Source organism: Nymphalis io, chromosome 19 (genome assembly GCF_905147045.1).
Source record: "Nymphalis io chromosome 19, ilAglIoxx1.1, whole genome shotgun sequence".
Taxonomy (NCBI): domain Eukaryota; kingdom Metazoa; phylum Arthropoda; class Insecta; order Lepidoptera; family Nymphalidae; genus Nymphalis; species Nymphalis io.
Window position 1 is genome coordinate 3,939,578 of NC_065906.1, and position 27,799 is coordinate 3,967,376.

At 32.7% G+C, this 27,799-nt stretch overlaps 3 protein-coding genes across 5 annotated transcripts in view; 1 reads left to right on the forward strand and 2 right to left on the reverse strand.

Moving 5' to 3' along the window:
• Positions 1-1,286: 1,286 nt before the first annotated feature.
• On the reverse strand, positions 1,287-5,455 carry LOC126775764 (uncharacterized). The gene is made up of 8 exons (XM_050497851.1): positions 5,255-5,455; positions 4,996-5,178; positions 4,694-4,924; positions 4,473-4,613; positions 3,872-3,992; positions 3,359-3,506; positions 2,982-3,038; positions 1,287-2,907 (listed from the first exon to the last, which is right to left on the reverse strand). Exons 1-8 carry the CDS (start codon positions 5,366-5,368, stop codon positions 1,326-1,328), a joined length of 2,577 nt encoding a protein of 858 aa, XP_050353808.1. The 5' UTR covers positions 5,369-5,455; the 3' UTR covers positions 1,287-1,325.
• Positions 5,456-10,278: 4,823 nt separating this feature from the next.
• On the forward strand, positions 10,279-21,853 carry LOC126775767 (dolichyl-diphosphooligosaccharide--protein glycosyltransferase subunit STT3B). The gene is made up of 14 exons (XM_050497854.1): positions 10,279-10,565; positions 10,649-10,867; positions 10,943-11,186; positions 11,324-11,522; positions 12,587-12,758; positions 13,502-13,680; positions 14,682-14,869; positions 15,290-15,480; positions 15,750-15,852; positions 15,950-16,192; positions 16,935-17,032; positions 17,536-17,664; positions 18,085-18,169; positions 19,341-21,853. Exons 1-14 carry the CDS (start codon positions 10,384-10,386, stop codon positions 19,416-19,418), a joined length of 2,310 nt encoding a protein of 769 aa, XP_050353811.1. The 5' UTR covers positions 10,279-10,383; the 3' UTR covers positions 19,419-21,853.
• A 793-nt stretch (positions 21,854-22,646) lies between these two features.
• Positions 22,647-27,799, reverse strand: part of LOC126775760 (zinc finger protein 541) — a 239,789-nt gene continuing 234,636 nt past the window's right edge. For all 3 annotated transcript variants that reach the window (XM_050497844.1, XM_050497843.1, XM_050497842.1), the window contains one exon: positions 22,647-27,256. In XM_050497844.1, coding sequence (XP_050353801.1) covers positions 27,097-27,256 — 160 coding nt within the window. In that variant the 3' untranslated portion in view covers positions 22,647-27,096. The remainder of the gene's footprint in view (positions 27,257-27,799) is intronic.

Genomic DNA, 27,799 nt, shown 5'->3' on the forward strand with positions numbered 1-27,799 from the left:
TGATGGTAAGTGGTCACCAACGCCCTTAGACATTGGCATTGTAAGAAATGTCAACCATCACTTACATATCCAATGCGCCACCAACCTTGGGAACTAAGATTTTATGTCCCTTGTGCCTGTAATTACACTGGCTCACTCACCCTTCAAACCGGAACACAACAATACCAAGTACTGCTGTTTTGCGGTAGAATATCTGATGAGTGGGTGGTACCTACCCAGACGAGCTTGCACAAAGCCCTACCAATACAGGCAATATATTTAATTGACTTTACAAAAAAAATGAGCAGGATGAATGCGGATTGATTTGCTTGTCACAAATATTTTGTTTGGATCTCACAAATATTTATATTATGTTAGCCATTTAAAGGAAACCTGTCACTTTAATCACAATTAATTACGTCTCAGACGCGATATTTGCCAAGTTGTAAAATATTTTTACCACAAATTACTATAATATCTTGATAATCTTATTCGTCCAATAATTCGCTTCCATTATGGTATGAAATGTACGGAATGCAATTTGAATGAATAGAAGAATCTGTATACTATTTTTGAGATGACGATGAATATATTAATATTATACTTCTAGCTCCCTCTGAAGTCAACTTGCTGCAAGTCGAACAGCGCAGGAATGTTAAGGAATAAAATAGTTACGTATTGAACTACGCCTTTCATTATTTGTAGATATTATATATATAAGTATACCACTGTCGAACTACTTTTAATTTGCTCATTTCACATAACTTTAGAAACTTTAGAAAGTTATGTGAAATAAGCACGAGATTTATTCAACACTAAAACTTCCCTTATGAGAATTATTTAGATTTAAAATAAATCAAATATATTTAGAACTTTGGTATATTGGAGATCTTAGTTCTATGAGTATCATTTTCTATATTCATACCTAAATCTTTTTATCAATTTCGTTAAGTTACGTTTAAGGGTTAGACTAGAAGGCTATCTTATGATACTCGTACCAATTAATTTTAGTAATATGCACTTATGCAGAGCATTGCAGACTTGAAGGTAACGCGGTATTTGACTATTGGTATAGTTTTACTTATATATGGCAATAACGAACGAAATGGCTAATTTCATTAGCATAGATGTGAAAAGTAGTCTTTAAAAATATACTTAAGTTTATATACCTAAGTTTAAGTAGTCTTTAAAATAAATGAATATATTTAAAATTAAACTTCTCATATATATACAAAAATATCATAATTTTAATTACAAATTGCTAATTAAATCATTTAAACTTTAAGATATTTAAGTAATAAGCCGTAATATATGTAGCAGACTTATTCAAAAATACTGTAAATCAATTAATTGTATGCACGTTGTTTCTGGCGGGGGGATCTTCTAGGAGAAATGTGCACAGCCTTCATCGGTATATTGTTTCTTTTTAGTTCACTAGCTGAAGCAGGCGTTCGTAAGTTTCGAGGTGTACATAATGATTTTTTGAATGCAGGAGGTTGCGGTGTTTTTAATAAGTTAGATTGCGGGGATACCACTTTTTTAACGGGTGAAATTTTTCTACTCGGACGCATATTATTGATGTCGTCTTTATTATGAGAACCTGAAGTGCGATATGTTGCAGACGAACCAAAATCATTAGAATTGCTTTTAGTTTTGTAAGCTGGACTAGTTTCAACTTCATCTCTAACATAAGACTGAAGTTTCGATTTGGAATTAGGAACAATTTTTTGTGCCTTCATTTGTTGTTGGCTCATTCTAGGTTTTCTTGCAAAACCTGTATGCATTGACTTCTCATTCCGATCAGATGATTTGTCGGAGCTGGATTCGAACATCTTGGCTTTTGCGAGAACAGCTCCTGCATTCTGACGCCGCAACTTGTTTACTGAGGGTCTTCCGGTTTGGCCGCTTGTTTCTAATTCACCTGTTTTATTCATGAAGAAAGCTGCAGCGTTTCGCCATTTTTGTTTTGAATTCGATGAAATTTCTTTACTTATTTGAGTAGGATTTTTAATATCTTGATAGCATTGAAACTGTGACGAGTACCTTAATTTTGTTTTGTGATTGGTTGAATTATTCGATGAATTTTCAGGTCCTGTACCATCCCAGCTGTTATTTATCGTTATATTTAGTGATCGACGCGACTTGTCTTTACCGATAGTTTTATTTAAATTAAAATCTGGAGCGAGACTTATTCTTTTTCTTTGATGATATTTTAGACTAGAATCAGATACATTGGTAATTGAATTCTCTGATAATGAGCCATCCCATTCAGAAACTAAGTTTTGGCTTGTTATATCTACTTGATTTGGTTTGACTGTGCTTGTTCGCTCTCTCCGAATTAATCCTACGTATGGATAGAACCTATCAGTATTATGATTAGTTTGCGATTGAGAGGAAGCGTTCCAGGATTTATGCCTCACTATTTTAGTCAGATTTTCTTTGGAACGACGTCGTATCGTACCAATTTTCCTCGCACTTGGTGAACGAATTATTTTGGCTTGTTCCTTAGGCCTGATTTTTAATTCTTTGCTAAGGCGACGAGCTAAATGCTCCGAAGTTGGACAATTTAACATGGCCACATCTTCCAATGTCTGCTCGTAAACATTTTGCACTTGCTGCAATGGCTGGACTCTTGGTATGACATCAGTAAACTCCCTTGACAATCTATTTTCGATTGCTGATACTCTGTTTTTTATTTCTTCATACTCTTGCTTAGATATCCTCACATAGTCTTTGTCAATTTCTTTCATGTCAGAAGATAGGTCTATAGTATCGTGAGCACTGAACAAATTTTCTGAGGATGTCAATATATCTTCACTACAAATGCTTGTTTCGGAGTTTTTATGAGAATTAAAATCTGAATTAATAACAGGTGTACTTCTAGAATCCATAAAACTCAGGCGTAATCTCTTCCGCCCAGTCACACCACTGTCAAAAAAAAAAAAACATTAATTAATTAAGAACAAATTAAAAGGTATTGTAAAATAATAATAAGTAATTACATTTTCATTGGTGTAAATGATAGTTCCTTTTGAGGAAGGTCCTTTCTTATTTCTTTCCTGTAAAAAATCGTTTGAATTAATGACAATGAGATATACTTTTCATACTACATTATACCCTTATTTTGTTTTAATCAATAATGATTACATTAATATAATTATTGAATATTAAAATTTATAAAAAATTAAATTGTTAGATAGTAAGAAGAGCTTACGTGTTATGCTATTAAAATAGAAATAATAGAGTTACCTAGCTTATTTTCAAAGTTTTTTTTTTTTTAATTTCAGTATCTAAGTATTACATAAAATATTGCCAAACTGAGATTTAAATTTGGTATTCTACATCTCTACAAAATATACATAAATATAATTCAACTTACTTTACTTTTACAGAAAGTCCTTCATAATTATTATCAAATTTCCTTTTGGCTGCTGATTTACTCAATACTGGTGTTTTACCGTTTTCCATGACTAGTGCTGGTGTAGCTACATTACCAGATACCATTTTTCGTAATCCACTTAACATTCCTAAGGAAACAGATTTAAGAGAATATTTATTTACTATGTTTGAGGGATAAAAAAATATCATTATACAAAAACTATATTTAACATAAGTTTATAGATAATTTGTTTCTCAATTGCCATAAATCTATATAAAAACCATTTTGGAGAAAAGCTTCACCATATTTGTTTACAATAATTATTTAATATGGTCAGGAGGTGATTTCATGCCAAAGGTTCACTATTACTTATAAAGTAGTAAGTTTTATAATAACTTTCAAAACACAAACAATCTTCAACCATATTTATTAATTTATAATCCTAATTATTATTTTTTCATCTGTCACAGCAAAATAATTAATATTATACCAATATAAAGTGTACAAGCTTACTATTAAGTGATCCACTTCTCCTTTTTTTCCTTCTTGACTGACTGACATCAGAATCATCATCTAGTTTTGTCATAAGTTCGTCTGTCAAAAGTCCTATGTGCTTAGAGTTTTCAATAAAGATCTAAAACATAAATATTTATATATATATATATATATATATATATATATGGTCTGACCAGTCTGACCAGAACGAGCAACACAGTCAATATTTTCAAAATTTATTGATTCCTATTTTTAACATGTTTAAATAGCTTTGTATATAATAAAATTTGATAACTTGATTACTAATTATAGTGTTATTGAAAAATACTATCAAAGGTAACAGTAAGACTTTAGAGTTACTTCAACTATTTTTAGTGAGTCATTTGGTAACATAATGTTAAGGTTTAATGGAGTGGCTGGATGAAGTATCCATGGAAATTTATTTGTGCTAATTAACGAACGAACAAACTAACTAAAAAGCTTTATAATTTTTTAAAAATATAATAAAAAGTATATTATGTTGTACACAGTATACAGTATGTTACTGACTCAGCTAATGTTTCTTAAGCCCCACAATATGGAACTTTCTTGTAATTATGCTTAAATTTTTGCACTTTACCTTAACTAGGGCTACATGATGTTCTAAACGTTGAGCCGACGATGCAGCCGGTAGAGGCATGATACTGGGAGCCAGTACTATGGCTAGATTTGAAGAATCCATTAAGTTATCTTTATGTTTTGATGCTATATAATTTAATAACTGAAAAATTAACAGTCAGATAAAGAGACAAATATAACTACATAATATTGTTTCAAAAGTATTTGTAAAACTTGAAATACCTCCATTACATAATGCAAAAGGTGAACATGTAGTACTGGTAAGAGTAATAATGTGTTTAAAATAGATTTTAAACAATCTTCGCCAGTTGTTAGTCTACATCGCAAAAGCAGATCTTGTACTTCAGCACTAATTAAGGGCTCTGGCAAGCACCGGAGATAGAGTTTCAACACACTCGCCACATCGATTGGATGATGGCCCTCTGATACACAACCACCAGCGTCAAGCAACCGCTAAAACCAAGTGCTCAGTTAAAAAATATTATCTACTAGAAAGTAATACAATAAATACCGCGTTTATTTACCTTTATATCTTTCTGACGGGTTTGTGATCCTGCTTTTCTAAAGAGGCCTTCCATATGGGCATTCTTTCGTAATACTGACGACATTTCACTAACAACGGTGGGAATACACAAAGTGCTTCCACAACAAATCACACTACATGATGGCACTTTCAACAAAGGGGCCCCAAACACTGTTTTATGATCCTAAAAACCGGTAATAAATATTATTTTATATATTTGTATACACAATTCAAAAAATACATTTAGAAAGAAAACTTACTTTAACATTTTTTAATATAATTTTTTTAAGACGATGTTTTAATCCCGCTTTTTTTAATTCTCCAACTATAATAGATTGTAATTTACCATGATTAATACCGTCTGATATCAACATTTCTTTTGTTTGTTATAAAAACATTGATTTTATTAAGGAGTAATCAAACTTTGATTTCTGATATCCGCTTTTTAAATCACTTTATTTCGTTAACAATGACGTTCCGTTTTTCTTGTTTCTAATGTGTCAAGTATGATAGTACCAATACTATTGTAAAGATTAATACGTTATAATAATGATTTGAATTAGTTCGTTCGTGTTATTTTTAAATAACACAAAGTTGGGTACTGTGCTTTTATTATTTTACAAAGTTTGTTTTATGAAAGTATCTTTTTGTAATAGCTAAGCGCTTCAAAGCTAATAGACTTTTATAGATTGATGAAAATTCACACCTGGCGCAATAATAATAATAATATCCTAGGACATTTTTCACACACGGCCATCTGCTCCCAAATTAAGCTTGTATAGAGCTTGTGCTATGGAAACCAGACAACTGATATACTACATATACATTTTTTTTGTAAATACATACTTATATATATAATTACACCCAGACTCAGGACAAACAGACATGTTCATGCACACAAATATCTGTCCTGGGTGGGAATCGAACCCACAACCTTCGACGTGAAAGGCAAGCATCCACCAACCACGCCAACCGGCTCGTCAAATATAATTATATTATTTGTTAATTTATTTTATTTTGTATTTTTTAATTAATTTATTATTATCAATTACAAAAGTATTCAATTTATAACATTAAAATCTATTATAAATTTAATATAACTTTAGACATTTCACACACGTGATTTGTAGATAAGCAATTAGAAGATTATGATCTCAAAAAATTATATTTAAAATATAAAAAAAACTGGCGAAAGATTTTTTACGACGAAAAAATGTTTTTTTTACAATTTTTTTTTAAGTTACGCGTTTTTAAATTTTTTTCTGGAGCGACCGATCGACGCGTGACGTCACATCACCCAACATTGCTCACTCGCCCATACAATTTCGCCTGTATTTTCCCGTTATTCTTGATTTTATTTATATTTCGGTTAGTATAAAAAAAAACTTTTAAACATTTCTTATACAGTACCATAGCAAACTAATTCAACAAATAGAACTCGGGGAAAAAAACTTTGTCCATATATACCTGGCCGCCAAAAAAATCGACCCACCCGTATTTTTTTACTTACAAAGTTGTTATCTAAGTTGTTGTCAAAGTTGTTATACATTTAACATTTTATTACCCACTTGATATTGATTTGGAGGAGTTGTAAGTGTTATTGAGGATATTTGGAATATTTTTAAAGTATTGATAAGAAAACGTTACTTTGTGCACAAAGTGCATGGTTAGTTTATTTCCAGTTCTTAACGCGGAGTCATCTCGGTTCGATGTTTATTATTGATTAAGTGTATGAAACTTTGTTGAAACAATAATTTTAATAAGTTTAAACATAAAAAATGGATACTACTGAAGCAGAAGCTGCTCAAGTCGTAGCTCTTATTCATGAGGGGTTAAGTCAGCGAAATGTGGCTAGAACACTAAAATTAAGTCGTTCAGCGGTGCGAAGAGTGTACAAACGCTACTTGGAGACTGGGGAGTATCACCGGAGACCAGGATCTGGCAGGGGGCGTGTCACGAACCCGACCGATGACCGTTTTATTGGTTTGACGTCTTTAAGAAACTGACATCTTTCGGCTGTTGACGTTCAAGGTAGACTCCGAGAAAGTCGTGGAGTGTCTGTGAGTGAAAATACTGTAAGAAGAAGACTTCGAGAGCAAAACTTAACCCCTCACAATCCAGCAACAGGACCAAAACTCACAGCATCCCATCGACAAGCAAGACTACAATTTGCTAGGCAGCTCGTCGATTGGATACTGGACCAATGGGAGACAGTATTGTTCAGTGATGAAAGCCGAATGTCTCTAGTAGGCTCTGATGGACGACGTAACGTCATGCGAAGGCCAGGAGAACGCTACTCTCAGTGTTGCATTCGAGAAACAGTCCGATTTGGTGGCTCTACAATGTTTTGGGGAGGTATTTCTTTGACGGGACGCACAGAGCTGGTTTTTTTCCGTAATCGTGCTGTTAATGCTGAAACTTACATAACGGACATTCTGGAGCCTCATGTGATTTTTTTTTTTTTTTATAGAATAGGAAGGCGGACGAGCATATGGGCCACCTGATGGTAAGTGGTCACCAAACGCCCTTAGACATTGGCATTGTAAGAAATGTCAACCATCGCTTATAGCCAATGCGCCACCAACCTTGGGAACTAAAATTTTATGTCCCTTGTGCCTGTAATTACACTGGCTCACTCACCCTTCAAACCGGAACACAACAATATCAAGTATTGCTGTTTTGCGGTAGAATATCTGATGAGTGGGTGGTACCTACCCAGACGGGCTTGCACAAAGCCCTACCACCAGTAATGGTGATGCCTTACGCTGGATATATTGGGGATAATTTCCAACTTATGCACGACAACGCACGACCTCACGTCGCTAGAATTGTTAAAGACTATCTCAGGGAAGTCGAAATTCCAGTTATGCAGTGGCCAGCCAATAGTCCGGACTTAAACCCGATAGAGCACCTCTGGGACCAGCTAAAACGTACGGTTCAAGCACGAAATCCAATTCCAGAAACCCTGAATCAACTGGAAGCTGCCCTAACTGAAGAATGGCAACGGACCCCACAGGAAGACATTACAAACAAACAACACAATGACAAAGCTAATCAGGTCACTTAATAGGCGTATGCAGGCAGTGATTAGGTCAAGAGGAGGAAACACTCCCTATTAAAGTAAGATTTAGTCACCCAAATTTAAAAACAAACGGCATAATCGTTTTGTACACAAAAAAATAAAATTGCGTAAAATTTTAGTTTTCGTGTTTTGTCACATATTTACCTAAAAACCTATTTTTTGCGCACTATTTCTGTTTTTGTACAATCCTACAATTGCATTTTTTCCTTATCAATCTTAAAAATATACATATGTGGTAGTTTAAAACCATACGATAGCTTTTTTACAAAAAATGTAGGTGGGTCGATTTTTTTGGAGGCCAGTATATATTATCAACAAAAACAAGTAGATATTTTCGTGATGAGCATTTTAATATAAGCACTATTAATAGTAAGATTTGTCGTATTTTAATTTTTTAGTTTGAGGATGAAACAATAATTTATACAGGCTAGTTATAGGTATTCGTTTAATATAAACTTAATTCAGAATGTTCGTAATACGGCCTTGATACGTTGAATACCGATAGTGTTGCATGAGAGTTTGTATCGATTAAATATGCATTTCAACGTTAATCTTAAGTTAATTGTTGATCCTAAAGATAATTTGTGAAAACGCCGTATCGCCAATATATAATATACGTGCATGGTATACGTTGAAAAAATTCTTAATGAGTGTGACCTATTGAAATTAATTTTTACCAAATTATGTTTCTTTGAAAGTTAAGATCCTTTTGAAGAAAGCCTTTGATTGGGATTCCCAGGAAGTAATGCAACTGGATCATCAATTTTGCCCAATCGGACCATCAAGATCATAATTGACTCTTATAATGACATGTGCAAATTAGCAACATTCAATGTTGACAGACGACAGCACTGTACGAGACTGTAGACGCCTTATACACCGGCCGCACTAATATTGGTCGGGAATACGTCGATGAGTATAAACTTGTCTAAAATCACAAGTGCTTATTAATCAAAGCCTGGGATTGGGGCCAACCAAACATGGTACAACTCAACCCCAATACGACAAAATATTGCGCGATGACTCCTAAAATGACACCTTTTGTCATACCATACTCATTTTAAGAATACCGCCGCGCTACCAAATTCAGTGTCAGGACGTTAGGTTCCGCAGTCTATTGGAAGGTGAAGCCAAATTAGCCTCTAAAAGCTTTGTGTGCTCAACAAGGTAAGTCAGTACTTCACGTCAGCTCTTCGCCTAAAATGCTACAAGGCGAAAATTCAGCCCCACTCTGTTATCAATCTGCATCTTCTATCGCATCTTTTACGGGGAATGGTCTGAGGAACGGCTTAGTTTAATCCCATGCGCTGAATTCCACCACAGGACATCGCTTCTAAATTCTATCCAAACCATCTCGAAAAAAAGTTTTTCCAGTAAAAGTTATTTGATTACAAGTATGCTCCTCACATCGCTATGTGACCAATGCCATAGTATGTTTGCATCCTTCACATTCGAGATTGTTGATTTTATTTGCACTTTCATCACATACAAATTTACGATAATATACCGTGGCTCTGTATCGTAACTATCACGCCCCGAATTGTGTATGTAAAATTAAAGTATAGGAAATATATATTCTATTCTATATCGATATTATCTTCTATCGAAAGCGGAAAGCACTAGTATCTCTAATGGTCGATCACAGTTACGATTAATCTGCATTAAGAAAAGATTAAAATAAACAATAAAAATAAGCTCTCTAATATATTTCACATGATTTGAGAAAGAATCCGCAATCATAAGATCGACTTTCGGTAGATTATTTGTTAATCTACGTGAAAATACTGCTCTTATTTTAGCATAAAATAATATATTAATAATCGTTCTAATATTCAAATCACAAAGAGGGATAAAATATATACGAAATTACACATGGTTTTGTTTGCTTGTTTGTATTATTTTTTATATAATTAATTATAAGACGTGATAATTATATGTAAAATATGAATTTAATGTGCACATAAACCTTAATGATGTGATTGTTATAAGTAAATATAGGAAAGCTCTGATCAAAATATACCTATTAATTTATTCTTTAGTTTATCTATGCTATTATTTTGTATTTTTTCATTCATACTATATTTTTAATTTATACTTTAATTAAAAATAGCTTTTATAAATAAGTCAGTATACAAATAAAATATAATATTAAAAAATAAATATTATAACTGGCAAGCTTTATTTTAAGGTGGACGTGTCAGTCAGCCAAAAGTCAATCAATTTCAATAGAAATCGTATTGTTGAAATAGATGTATGAGAAACCTTTTATTGAATATTTAGGATAGTCAATAATTTTATCTCATTAAAATGCCGACAGCGGCTGAGACCAAACAAAGTAATGGTCGCAATAAAGGAGTATTTAACAACACGACCGGCTTTAGTACACTCATCACGGTTACAGTTTTGTCACTTGCTTGGTTGGCCGGTTTTGCATCCCGGCTTTTTGCTGTAATTCGTTTTGAAAGCATCATTCATGAATTTGACCCTTGGTAAGCAATATAACAATACACATACAAATATTACTTTTTTTCGCGTGCATAACTCTTAGTAATATAACGGATATGTTTTACAGGTTTAACTATAGATCCACAGCGTATATGGTACAGCATGGTTTCTATAACTTTTTAAATTGGTTTGACGAGAGAGCATGGTACCCTCTAGGACGCATTGTAGGGGGTACAGTTTACCCTGGTCTTATGATCACATCAGGAACCATTCATTGGATACTGCATACGCTTAATATACCTATACATATACGAGATATATGTGTGTTTCTTGCACCAATATTCAGGTATATTTTTTAATAGATAATGACTTGTTATACTGCCAAATGTTTACATAATTATTAATAAAATATATTTTTTAGTGGTTTAACAGCTATAGCAACATATCTGTTAACATCTGAGCTATGGTCCCGTGGTGCAGGTCTTTTTGCTGCATGTTTTATAGCAATAGTACCGGGCTATAGCAGTAGGTCTGTAGCAGGGAGTTATGATAATGAGGGCATAGCAATATTTGCACTACAGTTTACTTATTATTTATGGTTGAAAAGTATAAAAAGTGGATCAATTTTCTGGTCAATTTGTACAGCTCTGTCATACTTTTATATGGTGAGTTATAAAATATATACATTATTAAAATTGTTTATTAGAATTGTAAATAAAATTGTAATGCATTACTAAAGATTTAGTCTTTTCTTTGATTTAGATTGTATAACATAATTTTTATTATTCATAAAAATTTTCAGGTCTCAGCATGGGGTGGCTACGTGTTCATTATCAATTTAATACCTTTACACGTTTTTGTATTACTTATTATGGGAAGGTTCTCGCAAAGATTATTTGTCAGCTATACTGTCTTTTACATTATTGGACTCTTACTGTCCATGCAGATTCCATTTGTAGGATTCCAACCAATACGCACAAGTGAACACATGGCAGCATCAGGTAAATATAGTTACTGTTTTTAGGGTTTATTTTTTGAATTAATCAACCTTATAAATATTGCTTAGCAAGTTATTAGTTAAACAATGCTGTCTTCTTCGAATGTCAGATCAACAACGATAGAAAAATAGAAAATCAGTTTAACTAACCATCTATTAAGTAACACTTATAAGTAAGGCAGATAATGATTCTAACTGGAGTTGGTAGTAGGGCTTAGTGTCATTCCATTTGGAATCACGTCACCAACTCATTAACTGTTACCCTTTGACTGTCTGCAGTCTAAAAATTGAAAATAAAACATGAACGTATATTCTTTATTACTAGGATGATACACATACCTTAAAAACATTTTGATGGTTTTTAAAGTAAGATATATACACATTAAAAACTTTTTAAAATAGTTATTTTGCAAATAATTGGAAAATACTAATGATTTTATTTTATTTAACATATCATCATCATACATAATTTTCTGTATTATTCTTATCCTTTATCACATTTAAATGGAATCTAAAACTTTGAGTTATGTCAAAAGATTTTGTTGCATAATTTTTTTTTTTAAATAGGTGCAATAATTCTGTGTGTGCAGTACATCAAGTTTTTGATTGAAATCTTTATATTTTTAGTTCTTTAATATTTCTCCTTATTACAACTGTGAGTATCACAGAAATAAATTGGATAATTTAGATTCTTATCAATAGTTTAGTGATCAATAACAATTGAAATCATTTCTCTGAAAATAAATTGTTGCTTTTTATGGTAATTTTCTATTCTTGACATTAAGTATATACTGTAATAGAAAAAAAATTTGCATGAAGTAAATAAATTTGATTTTTTAGATTTATAATGTAATTAAGTTTTTCTTGTACTTCAAAGTAATGGTTTATTTAACATATTGTAAGTAATAAATATATTTATATAAAGTTCATGTATTTCTCTTATTTCTTACAATTAGGGTTTGCTTACATTGCTGTCCTAATGTATTATATATAAAAAGAAATTTTGAAATTAAAATATGTACTTTGGGAAGTAAAGATATTTGATGAACACAATATTTATATTTTTAGGTGTGTTTGCGCTTTTGATGGCCGTAGGGGTGTTAAAGTATTTACACAGCCTGAATCCAAAAGGACAATGGAAACAGTTACTAATCTTGGGGGGTTTAGTGGCTGCTGGTACCGTATTCTTGGCTGTGGTCCTGCTTACATATATGGGGGTAATTGCTCCCTGGAGTGGAAGGTAACATTGTTTTTTACATCTGACACTTTGTTTTTCCAATATAATTTTTAGTAAAAATAAAAGTTCAACTCAGTACTCTACTACAATCTACTTGCATTTTATATGTAACATTTAACTCAAATGTTGCACTCTAATTCGACCTTTAATTTCATTTTCAAAGCACATACGTTTTTTTTGCTCTTTAATTAATTTTTCAAAGAAGTTATTTTAACTAAATAAACACAACAAACCATATATACAAATATTATTCCCCACATAACATTATCACGACAAAAATAATTCATAACATTATTATACTTGTAAATTATACTGAAGGACACTAGTAAGTGGAATTCATTTAAATACGACAAGCCTACACGTTTCTTAGGTTTTGTTAATATTTAAATGAGTAATAATACTTTGTCCTGATATTCTTTGCCAATGTTCATAGATTATTCAGTTTTAAACAGTCAAAATATTGTATAGTTCATTTGTAAGTTATGATAATAAATGAGCAATTCATGAGTTTAAATTTGTTTTGTGTTTAATAAATTACTTTATGGTGGTGGAATAAGCTCCAAATCCTTCTCCTCAAAAAGGGAGAGGAGGCCTTAGCCCAGCAGTGGGACATTCACAGGCTGTTACTGTACTGTTATTAAATTACATTTACATAATTTTAGGGCCTTAATATAAATAATCCTTATGTAAATAAAAAAAAATATTGTTAAATAACTATTTTGGATACATTTAATATTTTTTTTTAGATTTTACTCGCTATGGGACACAGGGTACGCTAAGATTCATATTCCTATCATAGCTTCAGTGTCCGAACACCAGCCGACAACATGGTCGTCATTTTTCTTCGATTTACACGTTCTTGTTTGTACATTCCCCGTTGGACTATGGTATTGCATCAAAAATATTAACGACGAGAGAGTTTTTGGTAAGGATCATTTAGAAATAACTATATTTTATTTTTTTAGCCCAATGAAAATATAATTGGCATAGATTATGTGAATCTTAACTGTAGATCAAGATATTATACTAGGCAAGAAAAACTTTCTTTCATCACTAAAATAATTGCATTAATAATATATCGAGCATATATGTATGAATAAAAATATGCCAAATTTTCATAGAAATTGATGTGACATGTGTGTCCAATGCTAGCTATGCTAGAACACGTGAATCTTAACCGATGACCGTGGGTTGGGAACCCGGGCAAGCACCTCTGAATTTTCATGTGCTTAATCTCTGTTTATAATTCATTTCGTGTTTTACGGTGAAGGAAAACATCTTGAGGAAACCTGCATGTGTATAATTTGACTGAAATTCTGCCACATGTGGATTCCACCAACCCGCACTGGAGCAGCGTGGTGGAATAAGCTCCAAACCTTCTTCTCCAAAAGGGAGAGGAAGCCTTAGCCCAGCGGTGGGACATTCACAGGTTGTTACTGTGTGTCCAATTCTTTAAATCCTTCCGAAATCAGGAATCAAGGGCTTTGCGCTCTTGTGGGATTTTCGAAGTAGTATATTATGAATGTAATTTCTATTTTTTGTTATTGCGACTGCCTCGTTGGTCTAGTGACTATAAGGCGGCACATCTTGAGGTCCTGTGTTCAAACCCCAGGTCAGGCCGAAATAAATGATTGAGTTTTTGTCTCGAAAAATTCTCAGTAGCAGCCCGCAGTCTGGAAGTTGGAAGTGTGTACACACCCCTGCCAAGAAAAGCATGTAAAGCCGTTGGTCCAGCGCCTATATTCTCACCGGTGTCGTGTCGGATTTGCCATCGGATTATGAGAGTGGCGGAATAGAGAGTGCACCTGTGTTTGCGCACGCACTTGTGCACTATAATATATCCTGCGCAGTTGGCTAATCTCTCTTGAGATTGGCCGAAATTATCATCATAAATTTCTATTTTATTAACTCAAAGTATTTTTACAGTGGCCTTATATGCTTTAAGTGCGGTTTACTTTGCGGGTGTGATGGTTCGACTGATGCTGACTCTGACGCCTGTAGTTTGTGTTCTTGCCGGCATCGCCTTCTCTATATTGCTCGACTTAGTGCTTAAAGAGGATGAAGTTCAGATAGTGGCCGTCGAAACAGAAGACTCGAAAAATTTGTATGATAAGGTAAGATTCAAGTGGGTGTTACATTGCCATGCTCTTGGTAGCGAAAGGTGCTGGAAGGACATGGTCCTCCTTCTGCGAAAACCTTATGTCGCAGAAGGAGGCCGAAGAGCGGGAGCGCGAGTGCCTCTGCGGACTCGCTCGGTCGAAAAAAACTGGGGAGAAGGCTTCGGTGTCATGCGCACCCTCAGGGGAGGGTCATGCCAGGGCTTAGGGTATTAGTGGCCGGTATTGATGAGCCAACCTTCGCAGCGTCATGGTATCATGCGTAAGCGCCCTCCGAATAGAAAGAGTGGTTACCGCTGGTTCTTAAGTGTGTAATCCGGCGGGCCGACCGCCGGTGATTTTCACAGGCTGTTGTTCTTTGTCATTTAAAGTTACATTCTATTAAATGATTAAAATATAAGCACGCTCCTAACACAGGCGGGTAAAGTGAAAAAGCGGACCCCCGAGCCAGTCCCGGCCGCAGATTCCGGTCTGGGTATGAACGTGCGCTCGGGCACGCTCATCGCCTTCATGATCCTGCTCATGTTGTTCTCCGTGCACTGCACCTGGGCCACCTCCAACGCCTATTCGAGTCCTAGTATCGTGTTGGCCAGCTATGGTAACGATGGGTGAGTACAACTTTTTGTTTACTTATATTTTGTTATTTAAAACGGCCTGGATGCGATCATATAATATGTGTATAAACTTGTTAGTATTCTAATAACATTTCGCCGAAATCATTTCTTAATATTTTTTTAAATTACATAGAAGTACACCAATGTTTGTACGTTTTCCACGAGGCTTTTTGTTAATAGTTATTTTAATTCATATGGAATAGTATATTTTTAATTATTTAAAAAATAAATACACTTAATAAATTATAATTGAATAATTTTAGTTCCCGCAAAATATTAGATGACTTCAGGGAAGCTTATGGCTGGTTGTCACAGAATACGGCTGAAGATGCTAGAATTATGTCCTGGTGGGACTATGGCTATCAGGTAATTTAGTTTATAATAAATTTACCTTTCGAAGGTAATAATAATATTCTATTTATACTGGAGTCCATCTTTATACAGTAAATATTTTTTATTTTAGATAGCCGGTATGGGTAACAGAACGACATTAGTCGATAATAATACGTGGAACAATTCCCACATAGCTCTGGTCGGGAAGGCCATGGCTAGTAATGAGAGTGCTGCCTACGATATAATGACGATGCTGGACGTGGACTACGTGTTGGTTATATTTGGTGGCGCTATCGGTTATTCTGGAGACGACATCAACAAGTTTATTTGGATGGTCCGCATCGCTGAGGGAGAACACCCGAAGGATATTCATGTAAGCCTTTGCGATTCTTCCGAAGAGTTAAATAATTATATACTTTTTTTTTTTTTATAGAATAGGAAGGCGGACGAGCATATGGGCCACCTGATGATAAGTGGTCACTAATGCCCATAGACACTGGCATTGTAAGAAATGTTAACCATCATTTACATCACCAATGTGCCACCAACCTTGGGAACTAAGATGTTATGTCCCTTGTGCCTATAATTACACTGGCTCACTCACCCTTCAAACCGGAACACAACAATACCAAGTACTGCTGTTTTGCGATAGAACATCTGACAAGTGGGTGGTACCTACCCAGACGAGCTTGCACAAAGCTCTACCACCAGTATACTATATGAATATAAGTATTTCAATATATATATAAGACAATTAAGTTATTGTAACTGGAGATAAGTTCAAATCGTTTATATTCATCTCGAGCTTGGCGGTAAATGAAAGCATTGTGAGGTGCATGGCTCAGATTAAAATCTACCATATGAGTTATCCACCAACCAGCAGCAGAGTGGAATAAGAACTTACCATTCTCTCGAGTCTTTCCCTAGCAGATGAACATTTAAAGGCTGTTTCGCTTTTACTTCTTTTAGATTCTTTATATATGACAAGTATTACGAGTTCTATAATCGTTACAACTACATATATTGAGTTTGTTTATACATATGAATTAATATAATTAAAATTGGATTAATTTGTTTTGTCTTGTTAATTATAATATTCTTTTTTTTTGTCACAGGAAGCGGATTATTTCACAGAAAGAGGAGAATACAGAATAGATTCTGAAGCATCTAAAACAATGTTAAATTGTCTTATGTACAAATTATCATATTATAGGTAAGTAATAATAAAAGAAATGTCCTTAACATTTTTTTTCTTTAAAATAGGACAGATTGGACTCATCTATAATTTTAGTCTGTAACCAACAATCCGAGGGTCCAATTTAAGCATACTTTGTTAAAAGATATTGGATGATATTTTTGATCGATTTTAAGGATAGAGATTTTCGACGAGCCGGTTGGCGTGGTTGGTTGCTTGCCTTTCACACTAAAGGTTGTAGGTTCGATTCCCACCCAGGACAGATATTGGTGTGCATGAACATGTCTGTTTGTCCTGAGTCTGGGTGTAATTGTCTATATAAGTATGTATTTACAAAAGAAAAGTAGTATATGTAGTATATCAGTTGTCTGGTTTCCATAGCACAAGCTTTGTACAGGCCTAATTTGGGATCAGATGGCCGTGTGTGAAAAATGTCCCAGGATATTAATATTATTGTTCTATATTTTAGTTTAGATTGATTATTGTGTAACGATAAATGCGACGTGTTAACGCCCCTGCAGATACGACAGCGGCGGCAGCCCGTCGGGCTACGACCGCACGCGCGGCGCGCTGCCCGGCCACCGCGGCTTCCAGCTCACGTACCTGGAGGAGGCCTACACCACCGAGCACTGGCTCGTGCGCATCTACAGGTACCGGCTCTCCCCGCCTTATACTACATACTTGCTTACATACATCATAACAGGGGTTGCCGGATTTTTTGTATTCAATGACGCAATGGTAAAAATGAAATCGCCTGCAAAAATAAAACCATTACGGAAACCTAAAAACAAATTTCATAGATATCATAGGTATCATATAAATAGAAATTTAAACATAAATGTCTGTGGGAGAGAAAAAATAAATTTATTATTATTATTATGATCGTATCCCTGACCCAAAATGTTAGTCGGGGTTGAGTGGCTTCAAAGAGTTACTTTGAAAATAATTAAAGAAATTAAATAAAATGTATAGTTTTCACTTAACACAACAGTTTTTGGTAATGAAAATGTCTTACTTTCATTATGCAATATTATAGTGCACATCATTTACTAAAATCCTCTTACTTTCAGAGTTAAGAAACCTGATGAGTTCAATCGGCCGAGATTGCCAATGTCTAAGCGAACAATAGCGACCAGCAACAACTTATCAAAGAAGGTTTGTTATATTACAATTATAATAATTATAATTATGAAATGATTTGCCTCAAAAGTAAAGTAAAGTAACAACCTGGAGATGTCTCACTGCTGGGCTAAGGCTCTAAGGAATAATTACATTAAGGTTTTTTTTATTGGACAAAGTTCACAAATATAACAAAGAAATTAAAAAGCATTTCCCAGCAACAAGTTTTGGATTTACATTTTTGCTAATCATAATCAGTAAGTTACGTTTTTTGAACGAATTTTGCTACTTATTACTAGTTTCCGCCCGCGGTTTTGCCCGTGTGTGAGCAGGGGGAGTGTTAGGTACACTATGATATCTTCTGTACCCCTGACGACGTGTATGGAACATTTGATGATGATCGGTTGGATAGTTAAGACGTGATAGCGTAACAAACTGATAAATAAATAAACAACGAACTCACTTCCATGTATAATATTATATTAGCAGAATTTGAAACAAAAGCTTGAGGTCGAATCATTTATCTTTATAAAAATTTTCATATATTTTATTTAAAATACAGGTTTTTAAATGTTGTATATATTATATAATATAATGTAAAAAATAGATTCTCTCTAAATTTTCACTTTGTAATATCCCTGATGAAATTTTAGTATTTATATCTTAAGATTGTTATTTGATTGCAGCCTGCTTACGATCTAGGACCGTTGGTATAGTACAAAGTATAATTATTACATAAAATGTGCAATGGCGTCGTGTTTAATAGATGTTTACAAAGATGAATGATATTCAAACATCTATATTATTTTTACACGGTGCTCATGTCACAACTCGTGCGACTTAACCAGACACCTCGCGTGATAGAGGCAACGGTAATTATTATGCTATCGGTACACGCGTGGATCTGCGCGAGAGTGTGAGTCGCATTCCAGCGGTGTTTAGTTAAGTCACACGTGTTGCAAGTATGAATGTAATTCCATATATTTTACGTAACGATTTTGTTCAATTAACGACGTCTAAATGAAACAACACAACAAACAACATTGTCAAACAATTGACACTATAAAATAATAAATATTTTTGCTTTAAACTAATTTTTATATGTTAATATTTTTCTTCGGTAATTGAATTTATACACTGTATGTTACGAGTATGTTTGTAATAAAAGCAATCAAAGCACAGATAACATAGAAATATTTTTTTACAGACATCAAAGAGAAGAAAAGGCCTACTGAAGAATAAACCAACACTTGTAAAGGGCAAGAAAATGACGAAGCTGGAGTGACGCAGCTAAGATATGGCCTCCATCAGTGGTGACGGTGCTGTGCTCATTACTTAACTATGTTCCCCAGAGATTAAAACCAGTCTAATTATTAACTACGTTTTATTATCTGTATCGTTCCGCAGAGACCGAGTTCTTAATATTCTTGTTGTGACATTTAAGTATATAATAAAATTTTCGATATATTTCAAAATAATAATATTTTTTGTAGTGTACATTTGACATGATTGTTGAATTTCTAAAGTATATTTTTTAAAATGACAAAAGCATAATTTATACCCTGTAACACTTTTTGAGTTTTTCTAAGAAACTTAAGTTTTTTTTATTTAAATTTCAATTTAGTAACAAGGTCATTTAATTCAAATTAGAATCAAGAAATTATTTTTAAATTAATTAATGAATAAGTAGCACGTTACCACTGATGCGAATATTTGATCTATGACTGACACCAATTCTTAAATATATATGTATGTATATTAAACTAAAGGCGTTTCTTAAATTTTTAGATAAATACGTTTTAATTTATTTTTGCGCCGATTACATGGATACTGGCAACTTTTTTTTCTATAATATTATTTATATTGTTAGAAAATAAACAGCTTTCTTAGAAGTATTGCTTCTAGTAACAGGATAGCTGTATTATCTATATACATCACAATTTTGAAGTAGTCGGGTAGATACCTCATTCTGATAGCATTGTACAAAATTTCCAAGGAAGGTTGCAGTGTGATAATGGTTTTAAAAAAAATCCTTTAACTTTAACCCTTGCAAAACTAAAAAAATTTTTTACAAATACATTATTTAAATTGTCATTATAAAAAATAAATTCCGAAAGAAATGATAGAACGAAGGTAGATCCTCAAAACGTGTTGCTTTTAACTACAAACCCTACATGTTATTTTATTTGACAGGACTGTTTCGTATATGTACTTTGCAGTTACGAAATGTCACAAGTGAAATTCGATTCCTTTATAAGGATATTCAATTGATATTGGTATATTCCAAACCAGTAGGAATTGTAGCTGGAAAATGAGAACACTATTATGTACAACATCTTTGATTATAGGCTGGATGGATGAGAGCAAGTATAGTATGGTATAGATAACAAATAAGCAACGCTTGATATTTATATAGATATTTATAATATAAATAGCTGTCCGCCTTGACTACGGACGGCAAAATTTAAACAAATGTTATAAAATTATTCGGCGAATGAAATAAATACGTAAAATTCTGAATAATTACGTAAAATTCTGAAGAAAATTGATTTTATGACATTTTAATTCTTAATAGTTACGGTAATCGAAATATCTTCGTTTGTTGCGGCCAATTGTCCATGTGACGGTGTTCTTACCTAATGTTCAAAGGGGGTAAGAGGGTGTTTGTAATTACTACGTCCATTTATATAATATTTAAATAGTTTTAAATATTGTATTAGAATTATTTATCATTTAACGCCGTGTTTATTGATCCCAATTATTTAGGTATAGAATGTTGCCAGATGATATATCATTGATAATTAGATGGAGATAATAATCAATTTTAATTAATAATATTGTTTAGTTACATTTCGTAATAATATTAATGAATATCTCGCATGAAAAATTATGTTCGATATAAATTCAAAAGCCATAATTGAAGCTCGAAATTATGAGTTATTATTTTGCATACATCTGGCAGCAACAATGATAGATTTACCTCGCTTTGTTATAAATTCGTATCTTAATAATTTTTATCAGAAGAAATAAAATTAAAATTTGTAATTTTAAGACGGTTAATGTCAAATGCAATAATATTTTTGGGACTATATTGTTAAATATAATGTAAAAATAACACCAAGATTTAGGTACGTGTTGGCCAACGAATTCGTTTTTTTAAATTACTGACGATGAGTATTATATATGCATTGACAATGATTACGGAATAAGTTTGCCTCAGTCGGCATTATGTTCATATGTACAAAAAAAAAAACGAATTAAATTTCTTTTAAATTTAATCTTAATGGTAATAATTTGTCTTTGGATAGATTTAATAATCAAATACGTATAAAAACAAGAATAAAGTCTACAAGCACAAGTTTTTCATTTAATATAAAAATGGTAATGAATGAATTGAAAATGAAAGTAATGTATGAAACCGTTTGAGGCAGACTCGTAAGTTTATATTTTATTACTCATTTAACGTTGGCCAGTAATATAGATAGGTGTCGTCTAGTTCATAATAACGTCACTTGTGTTAGGTAGTAAATTGTATTTTCAATTATTTCTCGTGTTTTGGTCAAAGTATTTTCCTGTGTAAGTGAAGATGTTATGTGTTTTAATTTTATTGTTGCCCAGCACTTTTGTTTGTTTTTTTTTCGTATTTCTAACAGAGGTTTATGATGTGTATTAAGGTTTCATTGTAGCTTACAATGTTCTTAATAAACAGGTAAAAGATAATTGGTGGCTTTTATTTTCTTCTATATAATATATATATATATATATATATATATATTTACTGGTGGTAGAGCTTTGTGCAAGCTCGTCTGGGTAGGTACCACCCACTCATCAGATATTCTACCGCAAAACAGCAATACTTGATATTGTTGTGTTCCGGTTTGAAGGGTGAGTGAGCCAGTGTAATTACAGGCACAAGGGACATAAAATCTTAGTTCCCAAGGTTGGTGGCGCATTGGATATGTAAGCGATGGTTGACATTTCTTACAATGCCAATGTCTAAGAGCGTTGGTGACCACTTACCATCAGGTGGCCCATATGCTCGTCCGCCTTCCTATTCTATAAAAAATATATATATATATATATATATATTTATTTTAATCGAATATTATTAGTAATTATAATATTGAGATTTGACCTTAATCTACCTATCCAGTACTATCCTATCCAGTACCTACCTATATTAATGTTTTTCAGTCTGCTTGTTTTGTAGCTTGTTTGTATGTCTGCACATCCTGAGGTTGAAGTTCGATATCTGAAGGTTGTGGGTTCGATACCCACCTAGGTCAGACATTTGTATGCATGGACATGTCTGTTTGTCCTGAGTCTGGATGTAATTATCTATATAAGTATGTATTTACAAAAGAAAAGTAGTATATGTAGTATATCAGTTGTCTGGTTTCCATAGCACAAGCTTTGTAAAGGCTTAATTTGGGATCAGATGGCCGTGTGTGAAAAATGTCCTAGGATACTATTATTATTATTATAGTCAAAGGGATATAAAGAAAAAAACGAGTTGACAAAACCTTCACCATATATTTATTAATAAAGACAATCTAAAAGATCACGTAATAGTCATTGTCTTATAAAATTAGTTACCCTAATAAATTTATCAATATATATATAGTTTTATTTGATTACTTATTGTTTCAAGGATATGCGAAGTTGTGAAGAATCGCCCAGAGCGGGAGAGGACAGGACTCCAGAATAATCGTTGTTCATTACGAATCATCACATTTAATATAACAATGAATCTAAAATTTATACGTAATACATTTACACTTTTTAATGATTATCTATGTCAGTGTTTAATCTAAATGCTTACAACCATTAATGACCTAAGTGTCTACGAAGAATTGTGCTAATCTAAAAAGGTGTCTACAATTTTTTTTATAGTATTTAAAGACTTTTGTAATTTACAGAACGTTCAAAATCACAACACAGAGTGTAATATCAAATTATCGTGCATTTGGCACGCGTCAGTTAAACTACTGTTAATTACAAGTAAAGTACGTATGGTATTCGGCGTCGTATTACCACCTCCACGAATACTATGTTTTAGGCCGGGAAAATATGTACTGTATAATAATTATTTCGATGAATCATTAGGCTTTTTTATATAAACAATAAATACCACAAAATAAGCTTTCGATACATTCGATACATACGATTTTTGTTTATAGAATACATAATATTTTAAGATCGTGGTAATACAACACGCGGAGTAGGGACTCTTGCACCCTACTTGTCTTACACACTTTATTCGATACAAAATTAGAAGAATATAATATCCACTTAGGCTTATAAAACATTTATACTATATATAATAACATTGTGTTACCACAAATACATAAGTATATACACATTTAATATAGTTTACTTTGGGTTATAGAGAATGGAATCAGTAAATAGTTAGCGAAAAAAACGTAAAGGAGACATCACGATGTCGTTCAAAACATACATAATATATCTTGGCTTATTATAATTTAATTCAATAAAGTCATTCTGTTTTTACGCAGTCGGTCTGCAACAGTATACATTGAGTTACATTTTCGTAGATTTATCATTCCGTTAAATTGACGTGTAGTTATTGTTTTGTAACTATGCCGTTGTACTATAAACATCGTTATATAAACAACACAATTTTAATCTATGTTAAAAGATCTTCTTAAATGATTATAACGTTATTCGTAAACAATGTTAGCCCGTACTGTCTTTATAATTATAAATAAATTAACATATAAAATAATTTACTAGCAACGATTGAACTAATACTGATCCGCTTTACAGCGACTCTGATCTTGCAGAGTGGATTTAGTGGACCACAAATAAATGCAATTTCCAGTGCTTCGGTAACCTGATTTAGTTAAAAGAAAATAACAAAAACAACAACAAAAGAAAATTGTAAGGCACTTCTATATTTAAATCGAAATGAGATTGTCCAATACTCGATCTTATAATTTAATACTTAGCAATTCTGCGTCTTCTATTCAAGTGGTTATTGTATAAATGTACCAGCCGTATTTTGTACGAATCCTAAGAGATGATTCAGTTTGTGTTTGAAACACAGCGTAATAAAATAATCCTAATCGCTGTTCGTCAGTTGTATATTACGTATCTACTATTGGCGTCGAAACATTATAAGTATAATTAACTAGGTATAGGACTTTGGCATATTTATCCTGCCCTGGTTTCTTTCAGGCTTTAAATATTTTAGGAGAATTCATTGATTTATTTGGCATATATGGTATAATACCTACTCTGACTAGTGAAGATTTGGCACGTGGAATGGGTGAACGATTATGATATACCTACATATAAACAAAAGAAGAGTCCATTTAGAATCAACGCTTAAAGAATTTGTTGCATATTTCAGTCTTAATAGCTAAGAGTATTGTTAAAAAATATTTCTGGAGGGATTTGTCTTTAAAAAATCGTTATTTTCATGTTGTAGTCGTAGATAAATTACCGGTATCGTTATTTGAAAAAATATTTTCGATATTTATTTACGTAATAATATTTACTTAGTTATGATAATAATGAAGATTGAATTTGACAATAGCGAGCCACGGTAAAAATAAAACCATTTCGATAACAGCTGCATTAACGACCAAAACCATTGAGTAGAAAACGTTAGTTATAATCGAAAGCAAATATACCTAAAGCAAATTTAAGACAATCATTATTTTATATTTACCGTGACAAAATACGTTTGTTTTATATATAAACTTTTCATAATATGAAATGTAATATCTATTTAGTTTTTCTACTACAAAATAGATAGCACATATTTTCAGCAGTTTTGAAGCTTTAATATTTTACTAAAACGTTATGTATGAACGGGGTTTTAGTTAAAGCCTTGCCTTAATCTAAATCAATCATCTATTTTTAACCGTACTCAATTTTATCTTTAATTCGTAATTACTAAATGGCGTACTTAATAATTTTACTTGACATTATTTGGCATATCGTGAAAATTAATTATAGAATTAACAGTTTACCGTAAAAAATTCGTCTAGATTGTTAAGATTAAGAACACAACCAAATAATCACACGAGTTAGTGATGTACAAATACATAGTTTAATTTTCGTTTTAACCTTATAAATATCTATCTAGAAAGATACCAAGACAACGAGCTTAAAATCTTCGTGTCATGTTTGGCAGAATTCCATTCAGGTACAGATGGAAGGAAATCGGCTACGTAAGTATACCTCCAGTACTCAGTACAGAGTTATTCGTTTCTGGATTTTCATATTTAATAGCATTACAGCACTTAAACAAATGTTACTACGATTGTACTTTTATGCGTAAAACCGATAGCGTCATACGCTCTGTATTAATACAATATTCAACATTAAACTAAACGGGTTAAATTAATACAGTAAACGAATTTAAATGTATTTAAATTATTAACATGTCTTTTACAAGGAATACTGCCGAAATAAATATATACTAAGAAACGAGACAAAGTATCGGAAGACGAAAAGTGAATTAGACATCACAACCGCAGAATACGTCCAGTTAAATCGACTTTGGCAGCTGTTATTAGTTCCGATAAACGGCAGATCTATGATAATTGTTATATAATTGAGCAATATAGCTTATTGCCCGATTTGTACATTCCATTATAAATAATACACAGATATTTTAAAACAATAAATAGTACATATCACAACACGTAAGGTACACGTACATACATCTTTTAAGTACATATATTACACATCCATTGAAAATAATTTACACTCGAAAATTAACTAATTACACATCGAGTACCAATAATTAAGATACGATAGAACGATTAACAACAAATGTCTAGTTAATAAAATTACCAACATAAAATATAGTACTTTGAGCATTTCGATAATATTTGTGTAAAAAAATATCATTCCATTCATTTTTATTATTTACCTTCACGCGTCTGTGAATGTTCAATGATCATAATATGAAGACGAAAACAAGACTTTTAAAAGTGTGTTTATATTTTAACGAATTTAAAATATTTTCGCTAGTTATATAATCCATAGTATATTTTTAAGAATTAAAACAGTTTAGATATAGAAACATTTAAAAACAATGATCGAACATTCACAAGCGCGGTATATCATTTACTGTCAATATTTTTCTAAAAACTGCTTCGATATGTTACTAATTTACGGTACGGAAAACGAATTAAATTCCGTTGTCTTAAATTATATCTAAAACTAACGCGTCAAAGTATGCTCCGTATATTTATCTAGTATGACTAGAAAATAAAATTAAAAATACTACAAAATAACAACAAGATAGTGAGCAAACAAGCAAATGTAATAGTGAGCTGAGCTCGCAATAAAACAAACACTTCAATATAAACGAGGTAGTGTAGTTACTACACGAGTTACGTTAATGTATCACACGTAATTGTAATAGAAATATAGAATATCTCGATAAAGCTGCCCGCGGAGCTAAATCGCAGCTTCGAAGAACTATTGATTTATTTACAACATCACACTTGCAAAGTCACATTGAGAAGTCTGTCATATAAAAACTTTACGAAGGCCCTACCTATCTACAATTATCAATTGTTATACAAAATATTTTATGCGCTCTCATGTAGCTTAGCTTATGAAAATTCCGAAATAGTTATTAATGTAACTTTGTTAATAATTTACGAAGAGCTAATCTTCTCTAAATTCTAGTTACTACTCTGTTTTGGTTTGTTCTAAATCACTTCCATTTACTCTATAGAACTATTTCGTAACTATTATAAAAAAAAACATTTAGAGCTAGCCATTCATTTATATACATCCGGGCGGAGTGCGAGTGAGCGCGGGCGGTGGGTCGCACGCTTTAAGCGATTTATGGTGCAACACTTGACACATTTGCCTTGTGATTTGTTACGTGTTAAAGTGATTTAATATATTTTGACTACGATGATTAGTCGCATTGGGCACAGCACGACGCACGGGCGGAATGGACGAATAAGTATTCAGTGAGCGAGTTTTTGGTATTCGCCAGTCGTTAGCGATTTATCGTCAGATTTCTCGACCTTTTCATAAGGCTTTTCGAGTTTTGGCCTTTTCGGCTCGGCGTCGAGTGGCCGGTGCGACTTCATGTGCGCGCTACGACTTTTAACTTTGTTAAATACTCTGAAACATAATAGGGTACATATTAAGAATCGGCAACAAAAAAAAACATAAAAAAGCAAAAATGGGAGTCGACCTGCAAACAAAGCACGTAAGCTAAGCAAAGCATCTCATTAGTGACGTCATACTAAGCTTAAACACGCAACATTGATACACAATATCTTTCAATTATATCTTAAAGTCGTAAACAAATTTTACGTATAACACTATTCTATTTTATGTATTGGTATAATAATATTCAATACTTTTCATTTATATTTACAACATTTGACATAGTATGGTCCCTGGGACAGTTATTTTACGTTTTAGTATTTGCCAAAAACATCTTTAATAGACTAAAGTAAACTTATTATTTGGTGTGTATAATATTAATCTTTTATAGCGATAACACTTTTGTAACGAATCATTTAAGAAGAAGCCACAGGAATCTTTCTATGTCGATTTGAACCAACAACTAAATACTTTACTATCTTTGATAACATTGATTTCCATGCACAATCACACAATCAAAGTAACACAATCTCTGTCGCTAACCCAGGAAATACC